Source organism: Grampus griseus (assembly GCF_964374135.1).
Source record: "Grampus griseus genome assembly, chromosome: 2".
Classification (NCBI taxonomy): Eukaryota; Metazoa; Chordata; class Mammalia; order Artiodactyla; family Delphinidae; genus Grampus; species Grampus griseus.
This window is the reverse complement of record NC_139018.1, coordinates 98,907,116-98,931,873: the sequence shown is the minus strand read 5'-3', so window position 1 is coordinate 98,931,873 and position 24,758 is coordinate 98,907,116. Positions and strand designations below refer to the sequence as shown.

At 38.1% G+C, this 24,758-nt stretch overlaps 1 protein-coding gene across 2 annotated transcripts in view; it reads left to right on the top strand.

The window, feature by feature from the left end:
- Positions 1-24,758, top strand: part of RAB27A (RAB27A, member RAS oncogene family) — a 73,697-nt gene that overhangs the window by 37,663 nt on the left and 11,276 nt on the right. For both annotated transcript variants that reach the window (XM_082648098.1, XM_082648097.1), the window contains exons 2-5: positions 8,896-9,070; positions 17,298-17,383; positions 19,364-19,467; positions 24,613-24,736. In XM_082648098.1, coding sequence (XP_082504224.1) covers positions 8,918-9,070; positions 17,298-17,383; positions 19,364-19,467; positions 24,613-24,736 — 467 coding nt within the window. In that variant the 5' untranslated portion in view covers positions 8,896-8,917. The remainder of the gene's footprint in view (positions 1-8,895; positions 9,071-17,297; positions 17,384-19,363; positions 19,468-24,612; positions 24,737-24,758) is intronic.

Here is a 24,758-nt window from a genome sequence, read left to right as displayed (position 1 = left end):
TGCAAATGGCTGAAGGATGCTTTTACAAATGATATATTTGGATGTCCTGGTAGTATTTGGGAATGTATATTTAATTCAGTAGTGTTTGTAGATGATTTTATTTTTCCTCTGAATAACTTACTATGTTGGAATATCATCAAATGCTATAATTTAGTCTTTTCACTTTGTGTAATTGGGGAAAATGGAATATTCCTGTGTAAGAGGCACATTTATAAATATTAAGCCAAATTGTATGTAAATTTAGATTGTCAGTTTTTAGCTATGTACCTCTCTTAGTGTTAAGGGTGGATCTGTTATATTACTATGAAACAGATTCCAATTTCTGTCTATTCTTCAATGCCATTACATTTCTACTTACTTCTCTCTACCTAAGATCTTTGCACAAACAAGATAAGCTCTTTGTTTATAATTTCATCTATTCTACTGTCAACCTATTTAGGAGGGCAGAAACCTATCTACTCACACTAGATCAGAAATTGAGAAGAGGAAGGTCACGTGCACAGAGGGCAGAGGCTATCTCCTCTTGTGGAAATGGGGAGCCCCACTCTTGGGCAGTACACATCTTGCTTTTTCAGTGAAAGTAAATGTATGTCACTTCAGGGTATAGCAATTACAGTGATCTAAGATAGTTGTAGCCAGAGCTCATCTGGTAAACACAAGTTGCCCCTACTCATATCTTGGTACATTATAAAATGCTGCTTTTTTTTTGTTTTGTTTTTCCTCATGGCTTGTGAGATCTTAGTTCCCCGACCAGGGATCGAACCCAGGCCCCCTGCAATGGAAGCATGAGGAGACTTAATCACTGGACCACCAGGGAATTCCCCATTATAAAATGCTTTTATAATGAACACTCTCGCTCTGAAATTGCCAAAAATCACCCAGTTAAAACTCACTGTTGGGCTTCCCTGTGGCACAGTGGTTGAGAGTCCACCTGCCAATGCAGGGGATGCGGGTTTGTGCCCCGCTCTGGGAAGATCCCACATGCCGCGGAGCGGCTGGGCCTGTGATAGATGGCCGCTGAGCCTGCACGTCCGGAGCCTGTGCTCCGCGACGGGAGAGGCAACAGTGAGAGGCCTGCGTAGCGCAAAAAAAAAAACCCCAACTCATTGTTAGATTGGAATGCCAAGATAGCTTTTGTGATAGAGACCTCTTAAATGATTGCACCTAAATTGACTTTCTTTCTCTATTTTTTCTAAAGGTTCAGGTACTGGTTACATTAAGAATAGGTTATAAAATTACATGCCTTGCCTAATAAGAACTTGATGAGGCTATATGTTAGTAATAGTATTGCTAAAAAGAAGTTTCTGTTGTTGAACACTTAACACAAACCAAGCAATGTGCTAAAACTTTCTGTGGATTATGTCACTTCATCCTTAAAGTAACCCAGTGAGGTTAGTAATGTTATCTCCACTTTGTAGTTGAAAGAGAGGAGACTTAGTTTGAAGAACTTGGACCAAGTCACACCAAGAAGAGTCCAGAATTTGAACCCAAGCCTACGTGCCACCACATTAAGAAAACAACGTTCTCTTTATGTCTTACCTAGACATTAAGTTGCACTTAAGGATGATAAAATAGAACCATGTCTACTACCATTCATGGCACATAGTAGTTGTTCAGGTAATATTATCCCTCCCTGCTTTTTTACTCTCTGTATTAAATGTGGTTGATAGAGGGAAAATTGGGCTTTTAAAAACTGGCTTATCTGGAGTAGATTTTGAATGATTCTGCCTAGTGATTGGGGATCGTAAGGTTGGAATCTTTGACTGAATTTAATAGGAAGTTTCGTGGAGAATTTGGGCTATAGTGTGTGTGTGTGTGTGTGTGTGTGTGTGTGTGTGTGTGTGTGAGAGAGAGAGAGAGAGAGAGAGAGAGAGAGAGTGAGAGCTTTCCCCTTTGCACTTAACTAAAATCAATTTCTTCTACCTTATTTCCTGAAAAGCAATTAAAAATAAGGAAGAAGATCATTGACTTTCTCTCACCAGGCAATTATCACCACATGGTACATGTTGAGGAAGTAGGTGTTCCTTGCTTTCTATTGTTAATCTGATGAGAGTGAGGGTGTAGATCACTTTGAAAAAATATTTGTGTAAGGAGGAGAGATAGATATGAGATGAATAAGAAAATCGTTTGCCTGTCTCAAATTGAGGGCATTCTTGACTTTAGAAGACATTTCCTTGAGGTATTTAGTTGCTCCTTCCTCCAGGAGGTACAGTGTTTAAAGAAGTGACCTTAGGTTCAAGTGCTCTCCATAGATTCTTTTTTTTCCTTTTTTTGATAAAATTTATTTTATTTTATTTTTTACATTTTTTTGGAGTATAGTTGATTTACAATGTTGTATTAGTTTCAGGTGTATAGCAAAGTGAATCAGTTATATACATACATATATCCACTCTTTTTTTTTTTTTAAGATTCTTTTCCCATATAGGCCATTACATCTCCATAGAGTCTTTTTTTTTTTTAATCTTATTTTTCGATTAGGGATTCAGTTCTTTCTTCATTTCTGAGAAAGAATATTGCCTTCGTATTGACCCTTCAGAGCTAGACTGCTTGATGATGCTAATAGCAGTTAATACTTATACAGGACTTACTGTGTGCCAGGCACTGTTCTAAACTAAACTTTATATGTATACTCAATCCTCACAACAGCCCTCTGAGATAGGTTTACTGTTGTGCTCCATCGAATCTAAAATGTGTTGATGCTGCATTCTTGATTTTGCTTAGAAGTTGCTAATGAAAGGTTTCACACAACTGTATTTCCAGTACCACCTTATTTAATAACAATTGTAAGATGTCATGGGTGGTAAGACTGTGAAATATAAGATGCACCCCACTTTTAAAGAAGTTAAGAAAGCAGATACTTGATAGTATTAATAAAATAGGTTATCATTCCCATTGTTAAGATGGGGATCCCGAGGCAAAAGACATTAAATTTTCTAAAGTGACATGACTGGATTCATATCCAGGTGATTCAACTCTAGAGTCCTTGCTCTTAACTTCCACTTTTTTTATGCCTCTCAACAATTCATTGGAATTGAGCGCATGTTAATATGTGGAGAGACTGCCCAAGACCCACTTCCTCATCCTTTCATTGTGGCATTCATGATAGACTGGCACCGAGATTCCTCGGAGGGAGGAAGTGTGTGTGATGTATGTATCACCTGCCTTTAGGGCTGTGATGAGGGCTGTTACACTAATGCAGGTAAAGTGCCTGACATGTGGGCATCTTACTTATTTTTAGCAAGAGCAGTGCAATTGGGAGGCCTTGATGAACTAGCTTCCCAAGCATCAATAGGCTGGAGTGCTTGCTGGAAATTGTGTGCACAAAATGTTGTTTGGGTGCCCCAAATTCTGCACTGTGTATTTTTACTGTTTCCCTGTCTGCTCTAAAATGCCAACATAAAAATAATTTGTTATTTCCATAATTGGGGAGTGGAGTATTTTTTTTTTCTGAAGAACAGGTTCCAGAAACACCACTCAGGACTTGAGTAACAAAAATAAAAAGCAAAAATAATTTTAATTTTTTTTAATTAAAAATTTTTTTAAATGTTTATACTCTTTTAAAAAAATTTTTTCTTTTTTTAAAAATAAATTTATGTTTATTTTTGGCTGCGTTGGGTCTTCATTGCTGTGCGTGGGCTTTCTCTGGTTGTGGCAAGTGGGGGCTACTCTTTGTTGTGGTACGTGAGCTTCTTACTGCAGTGGCTTCTCTGGTTGTGGAGCATGGGCTCTAGGCACCTGGGCTTCAATAGTTGTGGCACGTGAGCTCTAGAATGCAGGCTCAGTAGTTGTGGCACACAGGCTTAGTTGCTCCGCAGCATGTGGGATCTTCCAGGACCAGGGCTCGAACCCGTGTCCCCTGCATTGGCAGGCGATTCTTAACCACTGTGCCACCAGGGAAGCCCTGATTTTCTTTTTTTTAATGTGGATCATTTTAAAAGTCTTTATTGAATTTTTTACAATATTGCTTCTGTTTTATGTTTTGGTTTTTTGGCCCGGAGGCATGTGGGATCTAAGTTCCCTGACCAGGGATCAAACCCTCACGCCCTGCATTGGAAGACGAAGTCTCAACCACTGGACTGCCAGGGAAGTCCCAAAAATAATTTTTAATAATATGAAGATGGTTCTACGTGAAGACCTACCAGAAGCTGAAACTTAACATTTAGTTGTCTTTACCTCGTGGTGGTAAGCGGTGGCGAGACAACCACATATAGGACTGCAGCATGGGTTTGGGATTGTAGTCTGCTATGGACTAGAATTATTTTCTCCTGAAAGATGGAATGATTCCGTTAACTCTAGGCTTTGACTAACTGACTGTAAGCTCAGATAAGGAACCTGTCACCACCAATACCCTGAAAAATCTCTGTCAACAATTTGAAGACCTGCCTGTTCCCTGAATACTTTTATTTCCTAGCAGCTTCCTTACTCTTTAGAATTCTGGTCTCTGTTAACCCAGAACAGCCTGGTCATTGTGACCAACTTAGGGCAAACTCTAAATAGCATCCCAATTTGCTAAAGGTTCCCCCCAGCTGAAATCTCTGTTTTATTGTTGGATTACAGATCAGTGTTTTGCTGCCAGGTCCTTGAGATAAGGCAGGAGGTGAGTTCTCAACCAAGGAAGCCTGTGTCACTCATCATACCTTTCCCTGTTGTTTATCGTATTCTCCTCTGCCAGTATCCCTTCTCCCAACCTGTTTTCTGTACTCTAACACGTACAAACTGTTCAAGTGTAGAAAGAGACTGTACTGTGATGGAGATAAATATTTGAGTACAGATTGTCTACAGCTGGGGTAATTATAAGGAAAATTTTAAGTTTGTTGATTTGGTATAAGTTTAAAAGCCCCAAACCATTGCTTTTGGTGCTTCTGAATATCATTTTACATTTTTAGTCTTGAACTGTTTGAACATCTTATCAGTCAACTTGGACTGTTTTGAGCCAGTTTTTACCTTCAACTACAAGCAGTTTGATAAAATTAGAGCAACTGTGACCCAGTTGGAGATAGATTTAATTGGTCAGCACTAGCTTGATTCAGTAAAATATGCTCTGAACCAATCAAACCTTAGGTGAGCCGGTCAGAACCTACTTGTCCAGGTCAGAGCTTATTTGAGCTAGCTAAAAGCAGTGTGAAGCAGTTTGAGCTCCTAAAACCAGACCTAAATGATTTTGGTTAGATACATGTGTTGTTGTTTTTTTTAACATCTTTATTGGGGTATAATTGCTTTACAATGGTGTGTTAGTTTCTGCTTTATAACAAAGTGAATCAGTTATACATATACATATGTTCCCATATCTCTTCCCTCTTGCGTCTCCCTCCCTCCCACCCTCCCTATCCCACCCCTTCAGGCGGTCACAAAGCACCGAGCTGATATCCTGTGCTATGCGGCTGCTTCCTACTAGCTATCTACCTTATGTTTGGTAGTGTATATATGTCCATGCCTCTCTCTCGCTTTGTCACAGCTCACCCTTCCCCCTCCCCATATCCTCAAGTCCGTTCTCCAGTAGGTCTGTGTCTTTATTCCTGTCTTACCCCTAGGTTCTTCATGACATTTTTTTTTCTTAAATTCCATATATATGTGTTAGCATAGGTATTTGTCTTTCTCTTTCTGACTTACTTCACTCTGTATGACAGACTCTAGGTCTATCCACCTCATTACACATAGCTCAATTTCGTTTCTTTTTATGGCTGAGTAATACATGTGGTTTTAACTAAGTGGCTTTAGATCAATCAGAAATGGTTTTGTAGGTAGAATGTCTCTGAACTTAACTCTTTCAGTCTGAACCAGAATGAACCTTTGAGATCCTTTTAAACAAGTATGAATTTTTTAGTATGGACCAGAGTGTTTTATACAATTTAAACCCGTTCTTAAGCTGGTCATAACTCTTTTGAAATTGACATATCTACTTAAAATTAATTGAAAATGGTTTGAACCAGCCAAAAAAGAAGGTGACGTTTGCTGACTCCGTAAACTATTCTGAGCCAGTCAGCAATCTTTTGTGCCAGAAATACATGTTTTGAGCTGCCCAGAGGCAATTTCAGAAATTGTTCTAGGTCTTCAGAGCCTGTCTGATGTGTCCAGAATGGGGAGAAGAGAGTGAGCCAACATTTACTGAGTACCCAGCTTATGCCAAGCATTGTGCTGGGCACTCCACAAAGAGTATCTCATTCAATCCTTAGAACAATGGTGGGAAGTAGTGTACATTTTCTTTTTCATGGAATGGAAACCTGAAAATCCAAGACTGAAAAACATCTGAGTAGCCAGTATGTGGGAGATATGGAATCCAATCCAGCTCTGCTTGACTTCAGAAGTCACATGTTTCCTGTTAGGCTACCTTGTATGTTATCCCACCTGGTCACTTTTAAATCCAACATCCATTTGTAAAAACTTGAGTAATGGCCACAAAGCTTGAGGTAGAATGGACATTGGACTTGAAGTTAGGAGACACATGTTCTAGACTGTGCAAATGAGTTAAACTCTCTGGGTTCTGTTTCATTCTTTAGCAAACTGAACCCAGAAAATGGAAGGTCTGAGCATTTATTTTCAGATCAGCAAGGCAGATAATTGTCTAAAGGTGCAGTCTGAAGAGTATAAAATATGATTAATTTCAATGGTGGTGTCTATACCTTCAGTTGTGGTATGTTGTTAACACTTCCTTTATGATGGTTTGGTTTGGGAACAAACTGTTATATATTGCTGTCATCACAAATAGAAGACAAAACCCATGAAGATCATTTGTAGACTTACCTGTGTAATTCTTCTCCCATGATAACTAAACATATTAAATTTTGGTGCAGCAGAGATAGGTTCATCAGTCTTTGAATTCCATTGAAGTAGGTTTAGAGAATTCTAGAAGAGTATGCCATTGGTGACAACATTTTCTCCTGTACCTGAAATGATACAGAAACTCGTTATAAAAATGACCAACTTTTTTCAAAATAAAAGTAAAGAGGAGGGCTTCCCTGGTGGCGCAGTGGTTGAGAGTCCGCCTGCCGATTCAGGGGACACGAGTTCGTGCCCCGGTCTGGGAAGATCCCACATGCCGCGGAGCGGCTGGGCCCGTGAGCCATGGCCGCTGAGCCTGCGCGTCTGGAGCCTGTGCTCCGCAACAGGAGAGGCCACAACAGTGAGAGGTCCGCGTACCACCAAAAAAAAAAAAAAAAAGTAAAGAGGAAATAAGGTAGCCACAGCGACCTCTTGCATCATTCTCCTTGCAGAATTTGGAGTTGCTTTCTGCTTCCTCATTTATTTGGACGGGAGCTCCCCCCCAAATGATTCAATGTTATCTGGACCTACTTTTCAATTCTTAGCTCTTATTTATGAATAACTTGGAGCCGAGTGAGATGCTGTGATAAAACGTACTAGAATCTTTATTTGTATCCAAGTGGTCATCTTCTGGAGAGGCATTCTGTTACACACCATTAATGCTGGCAACCTGTACCTGTGCGTACAGAAGCTATAACATAGGAAAACCATCATCTGTACAGTGTCACACCTTATAGTGTGCAAATAGCATGCCAAATGTTTGTAGAGGCTTTGCCCTTGTCGACTGACCAGCCATATCTGAATGTGAGGCCACAGCTCTGCACTAAGGGACTCTGTGGAAGTCACTGAAGCAGCTCTTGGGGATCAGAATTCAGGATTTTTGAGCATAAGGTGGGTCACCAAATTGAGGATCGGGTGGGGGAGGCAACCTTGAAAATCAATAAATGTCCTTGCCTGAGCTTTTATGAATCTTATGGATCTATAGAAATAATCCTATAGGAAGCATTGAGAATTGTGGTAAAGTTTCTGGGCAGGAGATGGCTGGGTGAAAAGGGGACAATGAGAGGAAAATCAGCAGCATCTAATGTAGGGCATATGATGTGTATGTGGATGGGTGAATATGTATGTTGAATGGGCAGGTAGAGTTGTCAGTGGTAACGGAATAGCTGATTGTTTTTCTGATTTTCAGGAGGGTTTATCGGTATTAGAAATGGGAGGATAAAAAGAAGTAAGCCTTCCCTGGAGACAGACTATATTTCTAGTCAGACTGATATTTTGAATAGTTTGAATCTATTTAGAGGATAAAAACAATCTTGAGAAGTGCTGATTGCAAAGGATAGAAAGTAACCATGGTTAGATCTTGCTGTAAAACCAAGAATATTTCTTCTCAAAGGTAGACTTCTGGCCAATATTGAAGAGCTGAATTGGAAGCATTTCCTGTAGAATACCAAGGCAAATGTAGATAAATGAGCCCTTCATGGTGGAACTCAGTTCTCAAGTGAGCAGTGATATTCTAGAAAGATCTGATTTAATATGTAGTAACAATAATTTGTAAGGAAGCTGCAAACCAAGTTTTACTTGTGAACTTAACATTATCTTTGAAGGAATGATAATCACATGTGAAAATGAATAGGATAAATGAAATTGCCTCAATGTCCAAGTAAAAAAAGAAAAGCCAAGGATGCAGAACTAGGAGACTTTGAAAAAGGAGGGGCAGTTGGAACCACTTGCACTCTAAGAATTTTTGTTATTCTTGTAATATTCTCCTTCCCCCTTTCTTTCTTTGTTGTGTCAACTCTTGTTCTACACGGTCTGCATATAAGCCTTAGTGACCATTATCTTCTTGATTTTCATTCTCACTTGGAATTTTTGTCTTAACAGTACTATAATATGCACGATAAATTTAACCTAAACTGTTAGTTATTTACAAATTCAGTAGCAGCTCATCTAGCAAATGATTAAGTCCTTGGGATAGTGAATCATGTCTAATCCTCTCTTCACAGAACCCTTAGGCACATAGGTGTTACGTAGAAGTACTTGATGAACTGGATATTAAAGGAAGTCATTTAATTCATGGAAGATTCTAATATTTTCTAATCGGTTTTTGGTAAATATACATTTGTTTGTATTTTTCAGGTGAACCACTGAGTTCTTCATTATGTCTGATGGAGACTATGATTACCTCATCAAGTTTTTAGCTCTGGGAGACTCTGGAGTAGGGAAGACCAGTGTACTTTACCAGTACACAGATGGTAAATTTAACTCCAAATTTATCACGACAGTCGGCATTGATTTCAGGGAAAAGAGAGTGGTAAGTTCTGTATCCTTCTATATAAAAACATAATCTGAGTCAACATTTGCCTGTCTGTTTTGTTTACTTTGTAGGAATTAGGAGGACAAAGGTTGGAATCTAAAATTAAAGGGTACCTATGAGAGTGTATTATGTTCAGTCTGGGCAATGTGATTAAAGGCTGTAACTGAGGACACTTCATATAAAACCAAGCAGATAAAATAAAAGTGAAGATTTAAAAAAATTTCCTTGATACTCTTTTGGCTGGTATGTTCCTTCTGATTTCCACAAAGTTATTTGTGGAATTTGCTTCGTACCTTTGTTATGAAGCTTGCAATCTTCCCTGCTCCTCATACCCCTGTTTTGTGGGCTATTTCTTCCATTTTTGATATCATTTTAAATGGATTTTCTCTTAATTAAGGCCTCAGCTATCCCATGTGGAACACTAAGTGGCAGAACTCATTGATCCCACCAGGAGTGTGAGGTTGGAGTAGGGATGGGAATGGCGGTAGGGCATATGAATCTGGGAGGTAACCAAGGGAACAGCAAGGTTCTGCAGAATAAGGGAAGAGGATATTTTAAAATATTTTTATTTAATTTATATTTCAGAGGACAGCAAGACAAGTTATTGTGGGGTAGGGAGGAAGGCAGGAGGTTAGTATGTCCAGGAACTACATTTCTTACTGAAAAAGCAGCTGTTCCCATGAAGCAGGTCAACAAGTAGTCAGGAGATTAATGACAAAAACCCTGCAGTGGAGAGTATCCTACCTGGGAAAAATGAATGGTCTCTGGCTTCTAGGACAGAAATATTCATTCCCTCTGATCCACCCTAAGCCTTCCACTACCAGAGAGTCTGTTTCTTTTTCTTTCTTTTTTTTTTTTAATTATTTTCAAATTGAGGTATAGTTGCTGTACAATATTGTATAAGTTTCAGGTATACAATATAGTGATTCACAATTTTTAAAGGTTATATTCCATTTATAGTTATTATAAAATATTGGCTATATTCCCTGTGTTGTACAATATATCCTTATACCTTATTTATTTTATATATAGTAGTTTGTACCTCTCAATTCCCTACCCCATCTTGCCCCTCCCCTATATGCTTGTGATTATATTTATTAACTAATCCCCATTTTATAACTTTGTTTTTAAAAAATAACTTTATTGAGATATAATTTATATAAAATTCACCCATTTAACATGTACAATTCAGTGGTATTTTAGTATATTCACAGTTGTGCAACTGTCACCACTACCAAATTTTAGAACATTTCATCACCCCAAAAGAAACCTCATATCCTTTAGCATTTTTCCATTTTCCCTCCCCCAGCCACTAATCTACTCTCTGGATTTGCTCGTTTGGATTTATCATGTAAATGGAATCATACAATATGTGGCCTTTTGTGTCTGGCTTCTTTTACTTAGTGTAATGTTTTCTGCATAATGTTGTGTCGTGTATCAGAACTTCATTCCTTTTTATGATCAAATAGTATTCCATTGTATTGGTATACCACATTTTGTTTATCCATTCATCCATTGGTGGACATTTCAGTTGTTTCACTTTTTAGCTGTTATGAACCATACTTCTATTAATATTCATATACATTTTTTGGGTGAACTTATGTTTTCAATATACTTATATAGGCTTGGAGCGGATTTGACTGGCTATATGATAACTCTCTGTTTAACTTTGAGGGACTTTCACATTTTTCGGAAGATGCTGCCCCATTTTACATCCTCACCAACCATGTATGAGGGTTCCAATTTCTCTATATCTTCACCAGCTCTTCTTGTTGTCTGTTTGATTGTAGCCATTCTAGTGGGTGTGAAGTGGTACCTCATTGCAAGTTTGACTTTAATTTCCCTAATGATGAATGTTGTGGAACAATCACCTTTTCATATGCTTATCGGCCATTTGTTTATCATCTTTGGAGAAATGTCTGTTCAGATCCTTTGCCTATTTTGAAATTGGTTGTTTTTTTGTTGTTAAGTTTTAAGAGGTTTTTTTTTGTGTGTATTCTGGATAAATGTTCTTATCAGATATATGATATGCAAATAGTTTTAGCTTTTACATTTAGATCTGTGATCCATTTTGAGTTAATTTTGGGGTATAGGGTGAATAGGGGTCCAACTTCATTCTTCTGCATGTGTATATCTAATTGTCCCAGCACCATTTGTTGAAAAGACTATTCTTTCCCCTGTTGAATGTTCTTGACACTCTTGTTGAAAATCAGTTGACCATAAATGTAAGGGTTTATTTTTGGACTCTCAATTCTATTCCATTTATCTGTATGTCTATCCTTATGCCACTATCTTGATTACTGTAGCTTTGTTGTAAGTTTTGAAATTGGGAAGCACGAGTCCTCCCACTTTGTCTTTTTTCACTATTGTTTTGCGTTCCTTGCAATTTCATATGAATCTTAGGGACAGCTTGTTAATTTCTACCAAGAAGCTGGCTGAGATTCTGATAGGGTTTGCATTGACTCTGTAGAATAATTTGGTGAGTATTGGTATCTTAACACTATTAAGTCTTCCGACTTGTGAACGTGGAATGTTTTCCTATTTAGATCTCCTTTAATTTCTTTCAACAATATTTTATAGCTTTCAGAATATGTTTTATACTTTTTAATTAAATTTATTCTTAAGTATCTTAATCTTTTTATGCTATTATAAATTAAATTGTTTTCTTAATTTTTTTTGAATTGTTCCTTGCCAGTGTATAAAAATACAATTTATTTTGTAAGTTGAGCTTGTATACTGGAACCTTACTGAACTTGTTTATTAGTTTTAATATAACCTGTACATGTGTGTGTAGGGGGTGTATGTATCTGTGTGTGTATTTATTCCTTAGGATTTCCTATATACAAGATAGGAAATAGATGTTCGGAATTCCCATCTTCTGTTATACTTCTTCCTTTCCAACTTGGGTATGTTTTGTTTCTTTTTCTTGCCTAATTGCCCTGATGAGAACCTCCAGTAAAAAGTCGAATAGAAGTGTTCAGAGAGAACATCTTTGTCTTGTCTTTTAGGGAGAAAGCATTCAGTCACCATTAAGTGTAATATAAGCTGTGCATTTTTCATAGATGCTGTTCTTCAGGTCAAGGATGTTCCCTTCTATTCCTAATTTGTTGAGCATTTTTATCATGAAAGGTGTTGGACTTTTTCAAATGCTTTTTCTGCATCTTTTGAAATGGTCGTGTGGTTTTAGTCCTTTATTCTATAACTGTTCTATTCCATTACAAATCAATATTGGTTGATTTTTGTATGTTAAACCAATCTTGTTGTTCTCGTGATAACTTCTACTCAGTCATGGTATATAATCCTTTATATATTTTTCTGGATTCTTTTTGCTAGTATTTTGGTGTCTGTATTCAGAGAGGATATTGGTCTGTAGTTTTTCTTCCCCTCGTATCTTTGATTTTGGTGTCAGGATAATATAGGCCTCATAAAATGAGGTGGGAAGTATTTCCTTCTTTTCTATATTTTAGAAGAGTTTGAGAAGGATTTGTGTTAATTTTTCTGTAAACATTTGATCAGATTCATCAGTGAAGGCATTTGGGCCTGGCCTTTTCTTTGTGGGAAGTTATTTTTATTATGAATTCAGTCTTCTTATTGGTTATATATTTCTTTAGATTTTCTATTTTTTCTTGAGTTAGTTTCAATTGTTTGGGTCTAGGAATTTCTCCATTTCTTCTAAGCTATCTAATATTTTGGCATACAATTGTTCATACTATTCCTTTATAATCTTTTTACATATGTAAGGTTGGTAGTGTTGTCCTTTCTTTCATTTCTGATTTTAAGAATTTGAGTCTTCTATTTTTATCCTTGATTAGTCTAACTAAAGGTTTATCAATTTTCTTGATTTTTTTTCAAAGAAAAGTTCATTTATTTCTACTCTAACCTTTATTATTTCTTTCCTTCTGCTTGCTTTGGAATTAGTTTATTCTTATTTTTCTAGTTTTTTGAGGTTGAAGTTTAAGCTATTGATTTGAGATCTTTCTTGTTTTTTAATATAGGTGTTTACTGCTAAAAATTTCCCTCTGAGCACTGCTTTAAGTTCACTTAGTATTTTTTGTATGTTGTGCTTTTCATTCATCTAAAAATATTTTCTACTTTCCCTTGTGTTTCTTCTTTGACCCATTGGTTATTTAAGACTGTATTGTTTAATTTCCACATATTCATGAATTTTCCAAATTTCTTTCTGTTAATGATTTCTAATTTTACCACATTGTGGTTAGAGAACATACTTTGTATGACTTCAGTTTTTTAAATTTATTGAGGCTTGTTTGATGACCTAACATATGGTCTGTCCTTGAGAATGTTTCATGTGAACCTGAGAAGAATGTGTATTTTGCAGTTGTTGGGTGAAATCTTCTGTAGATGTCTATTGTGTCTAATTGGCTTACAGTGTTCTGCAGGTCTTCTGTTTCGTTGTTCATCTGCCTGCTTGTTTTATCCTTTTTTTTTTTTTTTTTTTTTTTTTGCGATACGCAGGCCTCTCACTGCTGTGGCCTCTCCCGTTGCGGAGCACAGGCTCCGGACACGCAGGCTCAGCGGCCATGGCTCATGGGCCCAGCCGCTCCACAGCATGTGGAATCTTCCCGGACCGGGGCTCGAACCTGTGTCCCCTGCATCGGCAGGCGGACTCTCAACCACTGTGCCACCAGGGAAGCCCCTGTTTTATCTACTATTGAAAGTAGTATTGAAGTCTCTAAATATTATTGTCAAATTGTTCATTTCTCTTTTTATCCCTATGTATCCTTAATAAATCAGCCCTTTTATCATTATAAAATATCCTTCTTTGTCTCTAATAACTCTTTTTGTCTTCAAGTCTATTTTGTCTCATATTAGTATAGCCACTCCAGCTCTCTCTTTGTTATTGTTTGCATGGTATATATTTTTTTCATCCTTTTCCCTACACCTTTTTGAATTTAAAGTGTGTCTTTTGTAGATAGCATATAGTCGGATCATGTTTTTAAATCCATTCTACCAACCCCTGCCTTTCACTTGGAGTCTTTAATACATTTATATTCAATATAATTACTGATAAAGTAGGATTTATATCTGCCATTTTGCTACTTGTTTTCTGTGTATCTCATCTTTTTTCTGTTGTTTTGTTATTTCTTTGCAACTGTGTTACATAGATATTTTCTAGTATACTATTTAAATTCCCTTCTCATTTTTTACTATATATTTTTTGAATTATTTTCTTAATAGTTCCCCTAGGGATTACAGTTGTCATCTTAATTTTTAACAATCTAGTTTGGATTAATACCAATTTAATTTCAATGCCATACTCTGCTCTTATGTGGCTCCATTTCCTACCCCTTACTTTGCACTGTTATTGTCATACAAATTGCATCTTTATACACTGTGTGCCCATCAGCACAGGTTTATGATTATTAATTTATGCAATTGTATTTTAATCAGATGGAAGGAAAGAGTTGCAAAAAACCATTTATACTGTCTTTTATATTGACCCACATAGTTATCTTTACTGGTGCTCTTTATTTCTTTATATGGATTCGAATTACTGGCTAGGGTCCTTTCATCTCAGCCTGAAGCTCTGTCTTTATTATTTCTTGCAGGGCAGTTCTGCTAGCAATGAATTTTCTGTTTTTGTTTATCTGAGGTTGTCTTAATTTCTCTTTTAATTTTAAAGAATAGCTTTGCTGGATATAGGATTCTTGGTTGACAGTCTTTTTTCTTTCAACACTTTTTGTCATCCTATTGCCTTTTGGCCTTCATTTTTTTTGATGATAAATCAGCTCTTAGTCTTATTGGGATCCCTTGCATGTGCTGAATCACTTTTCTCTTGCTGCTTTTAAAATTCTCTCTGTCTTTTGATTTTGACAGTTTGGTGGTAATATGTCTAGTCAGTATCAGCAAGCTTATCCTTCTTGGAGTTTACTGAGTTTCTTGAATGTGGAGATGAATGTTTTTCTTCAGATTTGGAAAGTTTTTGGCTATTATTTCCTCAAATATTTTTTCTGCCTCTTTCTATCTCTCCTTTTTTTTATTTTTATTTTTTTACGGGATTGCTAGTATGCATATATTGGTATGTTTCATGGTGTTCCATAGGTCTCCAAGACTCTCTTCACTTTTTTTAAAAAAATTAGTTAATTTATTTTTGGCTGTGTTGGGTCTTTGTTGCTGTGCGTAGGCTTTCTTTAGTTGCGGCAAGCAGGGGCTACTCTTCGTTGCCGTGCGCAGGCTTCTCGTTGCGGTGGCTTCTCTTGCTGCCGAGCACGGGCTCTAGACGCATGGGCTTCAGTAGCTGTGGCGCACGGGCTCAGCAGTGTGGCTCGTGGGCTTCAGAGTACAGGCTCAGCAGTTGTGGCATGCAGGCCCAGCTGCTCCACAGCATGTGAGATCCTCCTGGATCAGGGCTCGAACCCACATCCCCTGCACTGGCAGGTGGATTCCCAACCACTGTGCCACCAGGGAATTCCCTCTCTTCACTTATATTCATTCCTTTTTTTTTTCTTTTGTGAGTAGACTAGGTGATCTCAATTGAGCTATCTTTAGATTCAGTGATTATTTCTTCTGCCAGTTCAAATCTCCTCTTGAGCCCCTCTAGTGAATATTGCACTTCAGTTATAATTTTTAACTCCAGAATGTCTGTTTACTACTTTTTATAATATCTGTCTCTTTATTGACATTCTCTATTCAGTGAGGCATTATTCTCATACTTTCCTTTGCTTCCTTAGACATGATTTCCTTTAGTTCTTTGAACATATTTATAATAGCTGATTTAAAGTCTTGTAAGTTCAACATCTGGACTTCCTTAGGAATGGTTTCTTTTGGTTGCTTTATCTGTGTGTGTGTTCCTATTTCTTTGTGTGTCTTATAAATTTTGTTGAGAGCTGAACATTTACATTGATAGAATGTAGCAACTCTGGAAATCAGATTCCTCCCCATTCCCAAGGGTTTCTTGTTTTTCTTGTTTATTTTTGTCGTCACTGTTTGTTTAGTGATGTTCTTGGGCTAATTCTGTGAAGTCTGTATTTCTTGTTACGTGCAGCTACTGAAGTCTCTGCTTCGTTAACTTAGTGGTCAGCTAATGAGTGGACAGAAAGTTTCTTAAATTCTTGAGCCAGTATATCTCTCAGCTTTCTCTGAGGGACTCTGTGTGTGTGTGCTGGGATGTTTGCTTAATGCTTCTGCAGGCAGTTTACAACTCTGCCTTAGCCTTCACTTCTGCTTGAGAAGAGTCTCAAGGTCAGCCAAAGGTGAGAGATTAGGGCATTTTTAGGTCTTTCCTGGACATATGTACAACCATGCACATGAGCCTGGCCTAGTAGGTTCCAAGGAATATTGTGAAACTTTTCAAATCTCTCTGTGGACATCTCATATCTTATCTTTAAGATTTGGGGTTAGATTAGGTCCAACTGGTCTTGCTGCCTTTGGTAGCTGTGATGTTAAATAATTGCTGCTGATTGCTTTCAATAAATGGTCTAAGGATAGGGTTTTCTCATAGAGCAAGTTAAGTCAGATAAAATAAAGACAAGACTTGGGAATGGAGCTTTACAGGCAGATTTCAGACACTACTCTGGGGATGAGACTTTTGGGGAACTCCAAACCTGTTCTGCCTCTCCTTCCTACAGTGGTTGCTGCACTGATGGTTTTCACAGCTACTGTAGTTGTGCATCTGTTGGTTTTCAAGGCTACAGTGGAGCCGGGGAGGGAGAATGGGAATAGGACAAGTTAAAAAGGCACAAAATTTACAATTTTTACTGATATTCAGCTGTTTTTCTTGAATAGGTGCTCCTTGGAATGTTGCAAGCTTTTGTTAATTTTAAGGGTTTGGAAAAAGTTGATTTTGACTATTTTTGCCAGTGTTTTTATTGCTTTGATGGAGGAAGAGATTTTCAGAGGCCCTTCCTATAAAATTGTTTTAAGAGTACTTTTTAAACATAGGATGGGGAGAAGGTAATATTTCCTGAAACTAGTGACCTGAGGGGACTTTGAGGAAAGGTGAGCTGATTATTATTTTTTAATACAAATTATGTATTACTTGTATATTTTGTAATATATTTATAAAGATATATAATGTACATACATCATTTAATACAAATTATTGTGTTACCCAAAGACGATTATTTGGAATAAAATACAAATAAGATTATATTCCAGATGGGATTTCCTTTAGAAGTTTAGATGCTTAGGGGAGTTGTACTGAATAGGAAAGTGAGAAGAAGTTCTCTCAGAAGTTCTCTTTTTCTCTTTCATTTTTCCATTTTAGGTGTACAGAGCCAATGGACCAGATGGAGCCATTGGCAGAGGCCAGAGAATCCACCTGCAGTTATGGGACACAGCAGGGCAGGAGAGGTATGAGATCTTCACTTACGTGCTCCTTACTGGAGGAAAAGGGGAAAAACAGCTGCGCTCTTCACACAGTGACCTGAGCAGGAAAAGGCCAGCTGATTAGTTGATTTGCACCTGGATAAAACATGCTGCCAAATTAGCAGGAAATGTATCAGTCTGAGCTGATAATGGTGGCTTTATTTCGTACAAGGTCAAAGGAAAAATGGATCCTTTTCAAAATGGACCCTTTTACTTATGGACTTTTTTCTTTTTCTCCCACCCTTTTTTTAGATCTGTATACTTTTCTCCATTTGCTTTTGCTGTTTACTCAACCACAAAGAAAGCTGTAGAGTTGTATGCGTTATTCTTACCTGATTGTTGAAACCTAGTAGAAAATCTCATTGGAATTAATCTATACGGTCAGAGGTTGCATGACAAAAATGTCACATGAAATCTTCATATGAAGTTACTTTTTACAAATTGCAGTGTAGTTGATTTACAGTGTTGTGTTAATTTCTGCTGTATGGTAAAGTGATTCAGTTATACAAATATATACATTCTCTTTTATGTTCTTTTCCATTATGGTTTATCACAGAATATTGAATATAGTTCTCTGTGCTATATAATAGAACCTTGTTGTTTATAATAGTTTGCATCTGCTAATCCCAAACTCCCAATTCATCCCTCCCCCACCCCTCTCCCCCCTTGGCAACCACAAGTCTGTTTGAAGTTGCTTTTAGTTAGCTATAGCCATGTTATCTCTCACAATTTCCTTGAAGGATTTTGTTTGTTTAACTCTTTATCATGGGAAACTCCGAGTATATGCAGAAGTAGAGAGGACAGTACAGTGAACTCAGGTACTAATTCCCTGGTTTCAACAGCCATCAAGTTGTGGCCCATCGTATTTCACGTATATTCCTCACCTTTTCCCACCACCCCCACCGCCCAATTATTTTGAAGCAAATCCCAAATAGCAAATTATTTCATTCGTAACTATTTTGGTACGTATCTCTGAAAGATAAGTACTCTTTTTGTAAAAACATGGATTAGAAATAATTGAGAAAACTTAAAAGAGTGGATTAGATGACAGATTTGTACCAGTATTTTCTTCCCTGGAGCCTTTGCCCGTCAGTTGCAGGCTTTGCATAAAAGCAAAATAAGAGAAAACCTGCTGCTAGAGGGGGAGAGAGAGGGGAGAGAGCAGGATAAATCCTTGGTGGAGAGAGTACCAAGAAAGGGGAGACTGAGACGATACTATCCCCACCTTAAAGCCAAAGAAATGGTTCTCAGAGATAAGAGATTTCTTTAGAGACTGAACATTAAAAGGTCATGGAACACATTGTGATGTTCAATCAAGTCAAGCTTTCACAGGACAAAGAAGACAAACACAGCAAGCACCGTTGCTTTTGGCCTATTTAACTCTTAACTGTACAATAAATTCTGGGCTGAGACCAGGGAATCACGAGCTGGTTCTTGTCATCCCTGTCCAGCAGGCCGGGTTTTTAAATCACATGGCCTATTAACACATAAACTTTTATCAGTCAGATAAATAACTGTAATGTACATATTTGGAATAGCATCATCTAACTTATTTAAAATTTTTTAAAAGTTTACACAGATGGTCTTTATTTTAAAAGAAAATTGCACGTTTAACTTTGGATAATTGTTGGCATTTTCGAAAGTCTAGATTTGTTTTCACATATTCTTTCTTGCTCTAGATAACTACTTACTATATTTTGTATGCTATCCAATATCATTGATTATGTACATAATTCTACACTGTTGAAATTATCTATTAATGTAATACAGTAAATCTTGCACAAATAAGATTTATGCATGTATAATGTGCATATATAATGTGAAGTTACTAGAAACAGCGGCATGTTATTAAACATCTAACTTGTTTTTGATGAACTGTTGTAAGAGGCTGAGGGCACTGCTGGTGGCTTTATCTCTCAAGAGTGGGGCCATGGTTTAGGTGACCAATCTGCTTTATGTTCCCAGGTTCCGCAGCTTGACAACCGCATTCTTCAGAGATGCTATGGGGTTTCTTCTGCTTTTTGATCTGACAAATGAGCAAAGTTTCCTCAGTGTCAGAAACTGGATAAGTAAGTGTTAATAGTCTCCCTGCCTCTTGCTTCCCACTCCCTGCAATAAAATCCCTTTTATATTCTACTTCTTTTGTAAGTTGTTCTGTAAGAGCTCCTAGTGCTGTTTAAGATGCTGTTTAAAGGAGCAAGGCTCTTAGTTTAGGGGTGAAGATAACTGAAATACTCTGCTTTCCCTAGTCATGCTCACTTTCATTTGTTGAGTGCATCCTGCACTCTAGATACAAGGAGTGCTTTCTATGTAATCTCTTCATCAGTCTTTTCCACAAAGGGGACTCTCATCTGCATTTTATAGATGAGGAAATAGAAGCCTAGAGAAGTGCTATCAGGTATTTTACCATCCCAGGGTTTAAAACATATATTACATTGACCCTTTTGAAAGCTTAATGGACCCTACCCCTGGCTCCATGTCTCTTCTGTATTTAGAGACCCCTTTCTACTTTTAGGGCCAGAGCATTTACCAGGAAGATCCCGTCATAGAAACCTCTAGAACTGCATTGGCCAGAGTGGTCCCCAGCAATATATATATGAACCTGCATTTTGGCTCTTTGGAGACAGCCTAATCTCTTACATGATTGGTTATAGTAGCCATTTAAAATACTGCTACTTGACCAAATGTATCATTTTCTTGCCTTGCAAATGTACATTTTCCTCTGTTGGTTGTATTAGTGTTACCTTAGAGAATCTATTGAGAGGGCTGTGATGTTAAATTCTTAACATCCACATCTTTAAAGTGAAAACACTTATTTCGAAACACCCACTACTTAAGAATTTGGAGTTTCTGTATTATGAAAGGGTAATGGGCTGTGGTTTTTATAGTAGAAAACCTTATTTTAAAAAATGAGGGACCTCCCTGGTGGTGCAGTGGTTAAGAATCCGCCTGCCAATGCAGGTGACACAGGTTCACGCCCTGGTCCAGGAAGATCCCACATGCCGCGGAGCACCTAAGCCCTTGCACCGCAACTACTGAGCCCACATGCCACACTACTGAAGCCCGTGAGCCTAGAGCCCATGTTCCACAACAAAAGAAGCCACCGCAATGAGAAGCCTGTGCACCACAACGAAGAGTAGCCCCCGCTCGCCGCAACTAGAGAAAGCCCGCGCGCAGCAACGAAGACCAAGCACAGCCAAAAATAAATAATTTTTAAAAATAAAAAAAAGAGTTTTTAAATAAGTAATTTATTAGTGCCTTGTGGTTTTCAAAGCATTTTCACATAGTTTGTGTCTGATCCCCACGTGCCGCCTGTGAGCAGATGCAGGGAGGTGGTGTGTCCTAATTTTAGGATGAAGATGCTGAGCCTCACAGAGTAACAGACTTGTCCAATGACATGGAGCTTATGGCTTTTGATTCAGTGGCCTTTTTTCCCCCTTGATTCAGTGGCCCTTTATGTTCTTTCTCAACTAAGTTGATCACTAAGAGTTGAAGAGCTATTTAATACTTTAAATATAGGTTCCCCAATTTAGTCATGTTTACTGGGCTTCACTTCGTTAAATGCCTGCCTGAGTCACACACCCTTACAATTGAAGGGTGGTGGCTATTTCTAATCTCTTATCCTCATTCCTTGCTCATCATTCTCGCCTCTGCATCATCGGAACAAATTCTGGGGCTTTCTTAAGTCAAGCACTTTAAAAGGATTGTTGTTAGAGATGGGCTCATAGAATCTTAGCATCGAAAGAGCATCAACCCACCTATTTTTCACTGGCAGAAACTGAAACCCTGGACAAGATAAATCTTGTCCATTTGGGCTTTATGGCTAGTTAGATGAAGAACAAAATCACGTGAAATTATGTGTATGTATGTATTATTTTATGTTTTCCTTATAGTGTAAAAGAATTCTTTTTGCCCAGTTAGGTAAAGAAAATATGCATATTGGAGATTTCGCATCTTCAATGGAAAGTATTCTCCTCCCTCCAGCCCCGTTTTTAAAAAAATGGTATAAGGTTCAGTGTCAGAGGTGGTAATAGCAAATCTTAATTAGGAATAAAAATTTGTTAATTATCTATACATTTTATTTTTCCTCTTCCTGTTAGTATTTTGACTATTAGAGGGATCATTCATTTCTTCTTTTTTTTGGTCAAATTAAAAAAATATATATATATATATACACACTAATGGTGATAGAAGAACAGAGGCAGTGTTGCATTGAGCAGGTAGCTGAGTCCTGGGCACTGAAGGCCCAGGGGGAGGAAGCAAGTCTGCCCCCTCCCTTTGCTTCTCTAGAGCTGCATTGCAGTCCCTTCTCCCTTGACCCAAGATCTGTCCATGCCATCTTGGGCAAGGGGTAAGAGTCCCAAGGTGATCCCTGCTGAGTTTAGGAGACTGAATAGAGAGCTGTGTCCTCTGGGCCTGAATTTGAAATCTGAGAGCAATCAGATAGTTTTTATCACTCACCTGTCTTTCTGGAGCTTGTAGGAGGAGCCAGTCATGCCCACAGGCAGCGTGTTTTGTAGGGAAACTCTAAAGCAGCCTATATTTCTAAACTTTTCTTCTGTAGCCTCACATAAATGGGACAAGAGCCCAGCAGGTATATTTTTAACGTGTTTTTGCCTTTATATTTTTATTCCGTTATTCCCTCTGTCTGAAAAGCCCTCCTCACACCCACTCCCATTTCCTTAAAAAGTTGAGTTTTACTTTTTCTTTAAAATATAGCAAAATATGGCCTCCATGAAATTTTCTGTGATAACTTTGTTGGATTAAATTCTTTCTCTCCTCTTAACTCCTATTACCTTTTGTACTACTTACAGGGTCCGTATCACATACCACCTCTAGTTGTAGTTATTTATGTATGTGCTTTTTTCCTTGGTGAGATTTTTTTAAAAGGATTAATCAATTTACTTAAAAAATATTTTTTATTTGGCTGTGCCGGGTCTTAGTTGAGGCATGTGGGATCCTTAGTTGCAGCACGTGAACTCTTAGTTGCGGCATGTGGGATCTATTTTCCCTGACCAGGGATCGAACCCGGGCCCATTGCATTGGGAGCACAGAGTCTTTAGCCGCTGGACCACCAGGGACGTCCGTAATTTACCTTTTTTTCTTTTGTGGCTGTGTTGGGTCCTCATTACTGCGCACGGGCTTTCTCTAGTTGCAGTGAGTGGGGGCTACTCTTCGTTGCAGTGCGTGGGCTTCTCATTGCGGTGGCTTCTCTTGTTGTGGAGCACAGGCTCTAGGCACACAGGCTTCAGTAGTTGCAGCACGTGGGCCTCAGTACATGGGCTTCAGTAGTTACAGTGCCTGGGCTCAGTAGTTGTGGCACATGGGCTCAGTAGTTGTGGCTCATGGGCTGTAGAGTGCAGGCTCAGTAGTTGTGGCACACAGGCTTAGTTGCTCCACAGCATGTGGGATCTTACTGGACCAGGGATCGAACCCACGGTAAGTAATTCACAGATTTTGTAGAAAAGTTGGGAAAAAAGAAAAATTATCAGTTATCGTACTTCCCAGACTCCTCAAAGTAAATACTATTAAACATTACTACTGGTAATACACAGCAGCTCTAAATTCTTTATTATATTAACTTAATGATTGTCAAGTGCAAGCATGCATCTAGATCCCCCCAGAGGGCTTGTTAAAACACAGATTCCAGGCCTGAAACACAGCCTTCCTGATTCAGTAGATCTGGGGTGGTACCTGAGAATTTGCATTTCTAACAAGTTCCCAGGTGATGGTTAGGCTGCTGGTCCATGGACCTTACCTGAAGAGTTGCTGAATTAACTCATTTAATCCTCACCTAAACCCTATGAAGTAAGTACCGTCATTATCACCATTTACAGATGGGGAAACTGAGGCACAGAGTGGCCACATAACTTCCTCAAGGCCACACAGCTAGTAAATGGCAGAGCCAGGATTCAACCTTAGACACCCTGAGTCCTGAGTTCATGCTCATAACCATGACACTGAATAGACATGGTGTTAACAGAGCACAGAGTCTCTCTGGAGACGAGAAAGGTTTCACAGTCGAGGTAACTGAGAGGCAAGTCTTAAAGGAAGGGTTGGGATTCCTTGAAGGAAGGTTGTATTTGGGTATTCAAGGGTGTGGGGACAGCATGTGTAACAGCCTGGAGGAAAGAAAGGTCTCGGCTGTTGTTGGAAATGGTACACAGTTTGGTCTTGCCTGTATGGGTCTTGTTTCCCCTAACTGTCCCTTGAGGGCAAAGGTCAGTGCCCTGAATTCTACACCAAGTATCAGGCCTCCCTTATTGCTCAGTAAATACTTGCCGATTTGACTTTCTCCTGATAAGATATAGCGAACATGACTTTATAATGAGGAACTAAAATGTCAACACTTTTCTGGTTAACCATGATAAAAAATAAATTAAGCCACACATTTTTGAGGATGTCTTATTGTGCAAGTTTGGGTTGCTTTCATTTCATTGTGGAGTGTGATGAGGAAGAAATAAGGCTTTATTTTCCTTCTTTGGGAGATTAAGCTCTTTAGCTTAGTTGAATTTCCCTTGATTTAACTGCTATTAAAAATTATTGCCTATTTACAGGTTTTCAGGTGAAAAGAAATAGCAGCTATGGAGTAAGAATTGTAGTCTCCTGCTTCTTGGTTCTGGTGACAGAATCATTTACTACTTATTCTGGGTTTTCTGTCTTCATTTGATCCTATATTTTGTTTGTTTTAGATAAATTGATTCTGCCTTAGGATAATAGGAAAATGTGAATAACATTTCAGATGGAAATAGGTTAGTTTATAGAAAGACAATTTGTTTTAAAATGTCATTGCTATGGAGAGAAAATATATGACAAACAGAGCTTTAAGATTAGCCATAAGCACTAGTAAATCCTCCAAGTTTTTTTTTTCAAATGGCCTTCATAAGAAAGACAGCTATGTTGTATGTGTATGCATGTGTGTGTGTGTGTGTGTGTGTGTGTGTGTGTGTGTACATAACTTTTGGAGAGAGAACAAATTCTCCCATTCCTCTCCGATATAAATAAGCTGGGGTATGTGCATAAGGGTAGGATTAGTTTTACATCTCTGCCCCATCCATTTAGTTTTATAGCTTAGGGTCTTGGTGCTTTGAAAGAATTATACCAGTTCCTTATATCTGTGTATCCATTTACAGTTTCAAAGCACTTTTGCATGTATTCTCCACTGATCATAGACTTACATTACTTACCTATAATAAATTTTCTTATATTAATAGGCCAGCTACAAATGCATGCATATTGTGAAAACCCAGATATAGTGTTATGTGGAAATAAGAGTGATCTGGAAGACCAAAGAGTAGTAAAAGAGGAAGAAGCCAGAGGACTTGCAGAGAAGTATGGGTGAGTATTTTTGTGGAGGAAT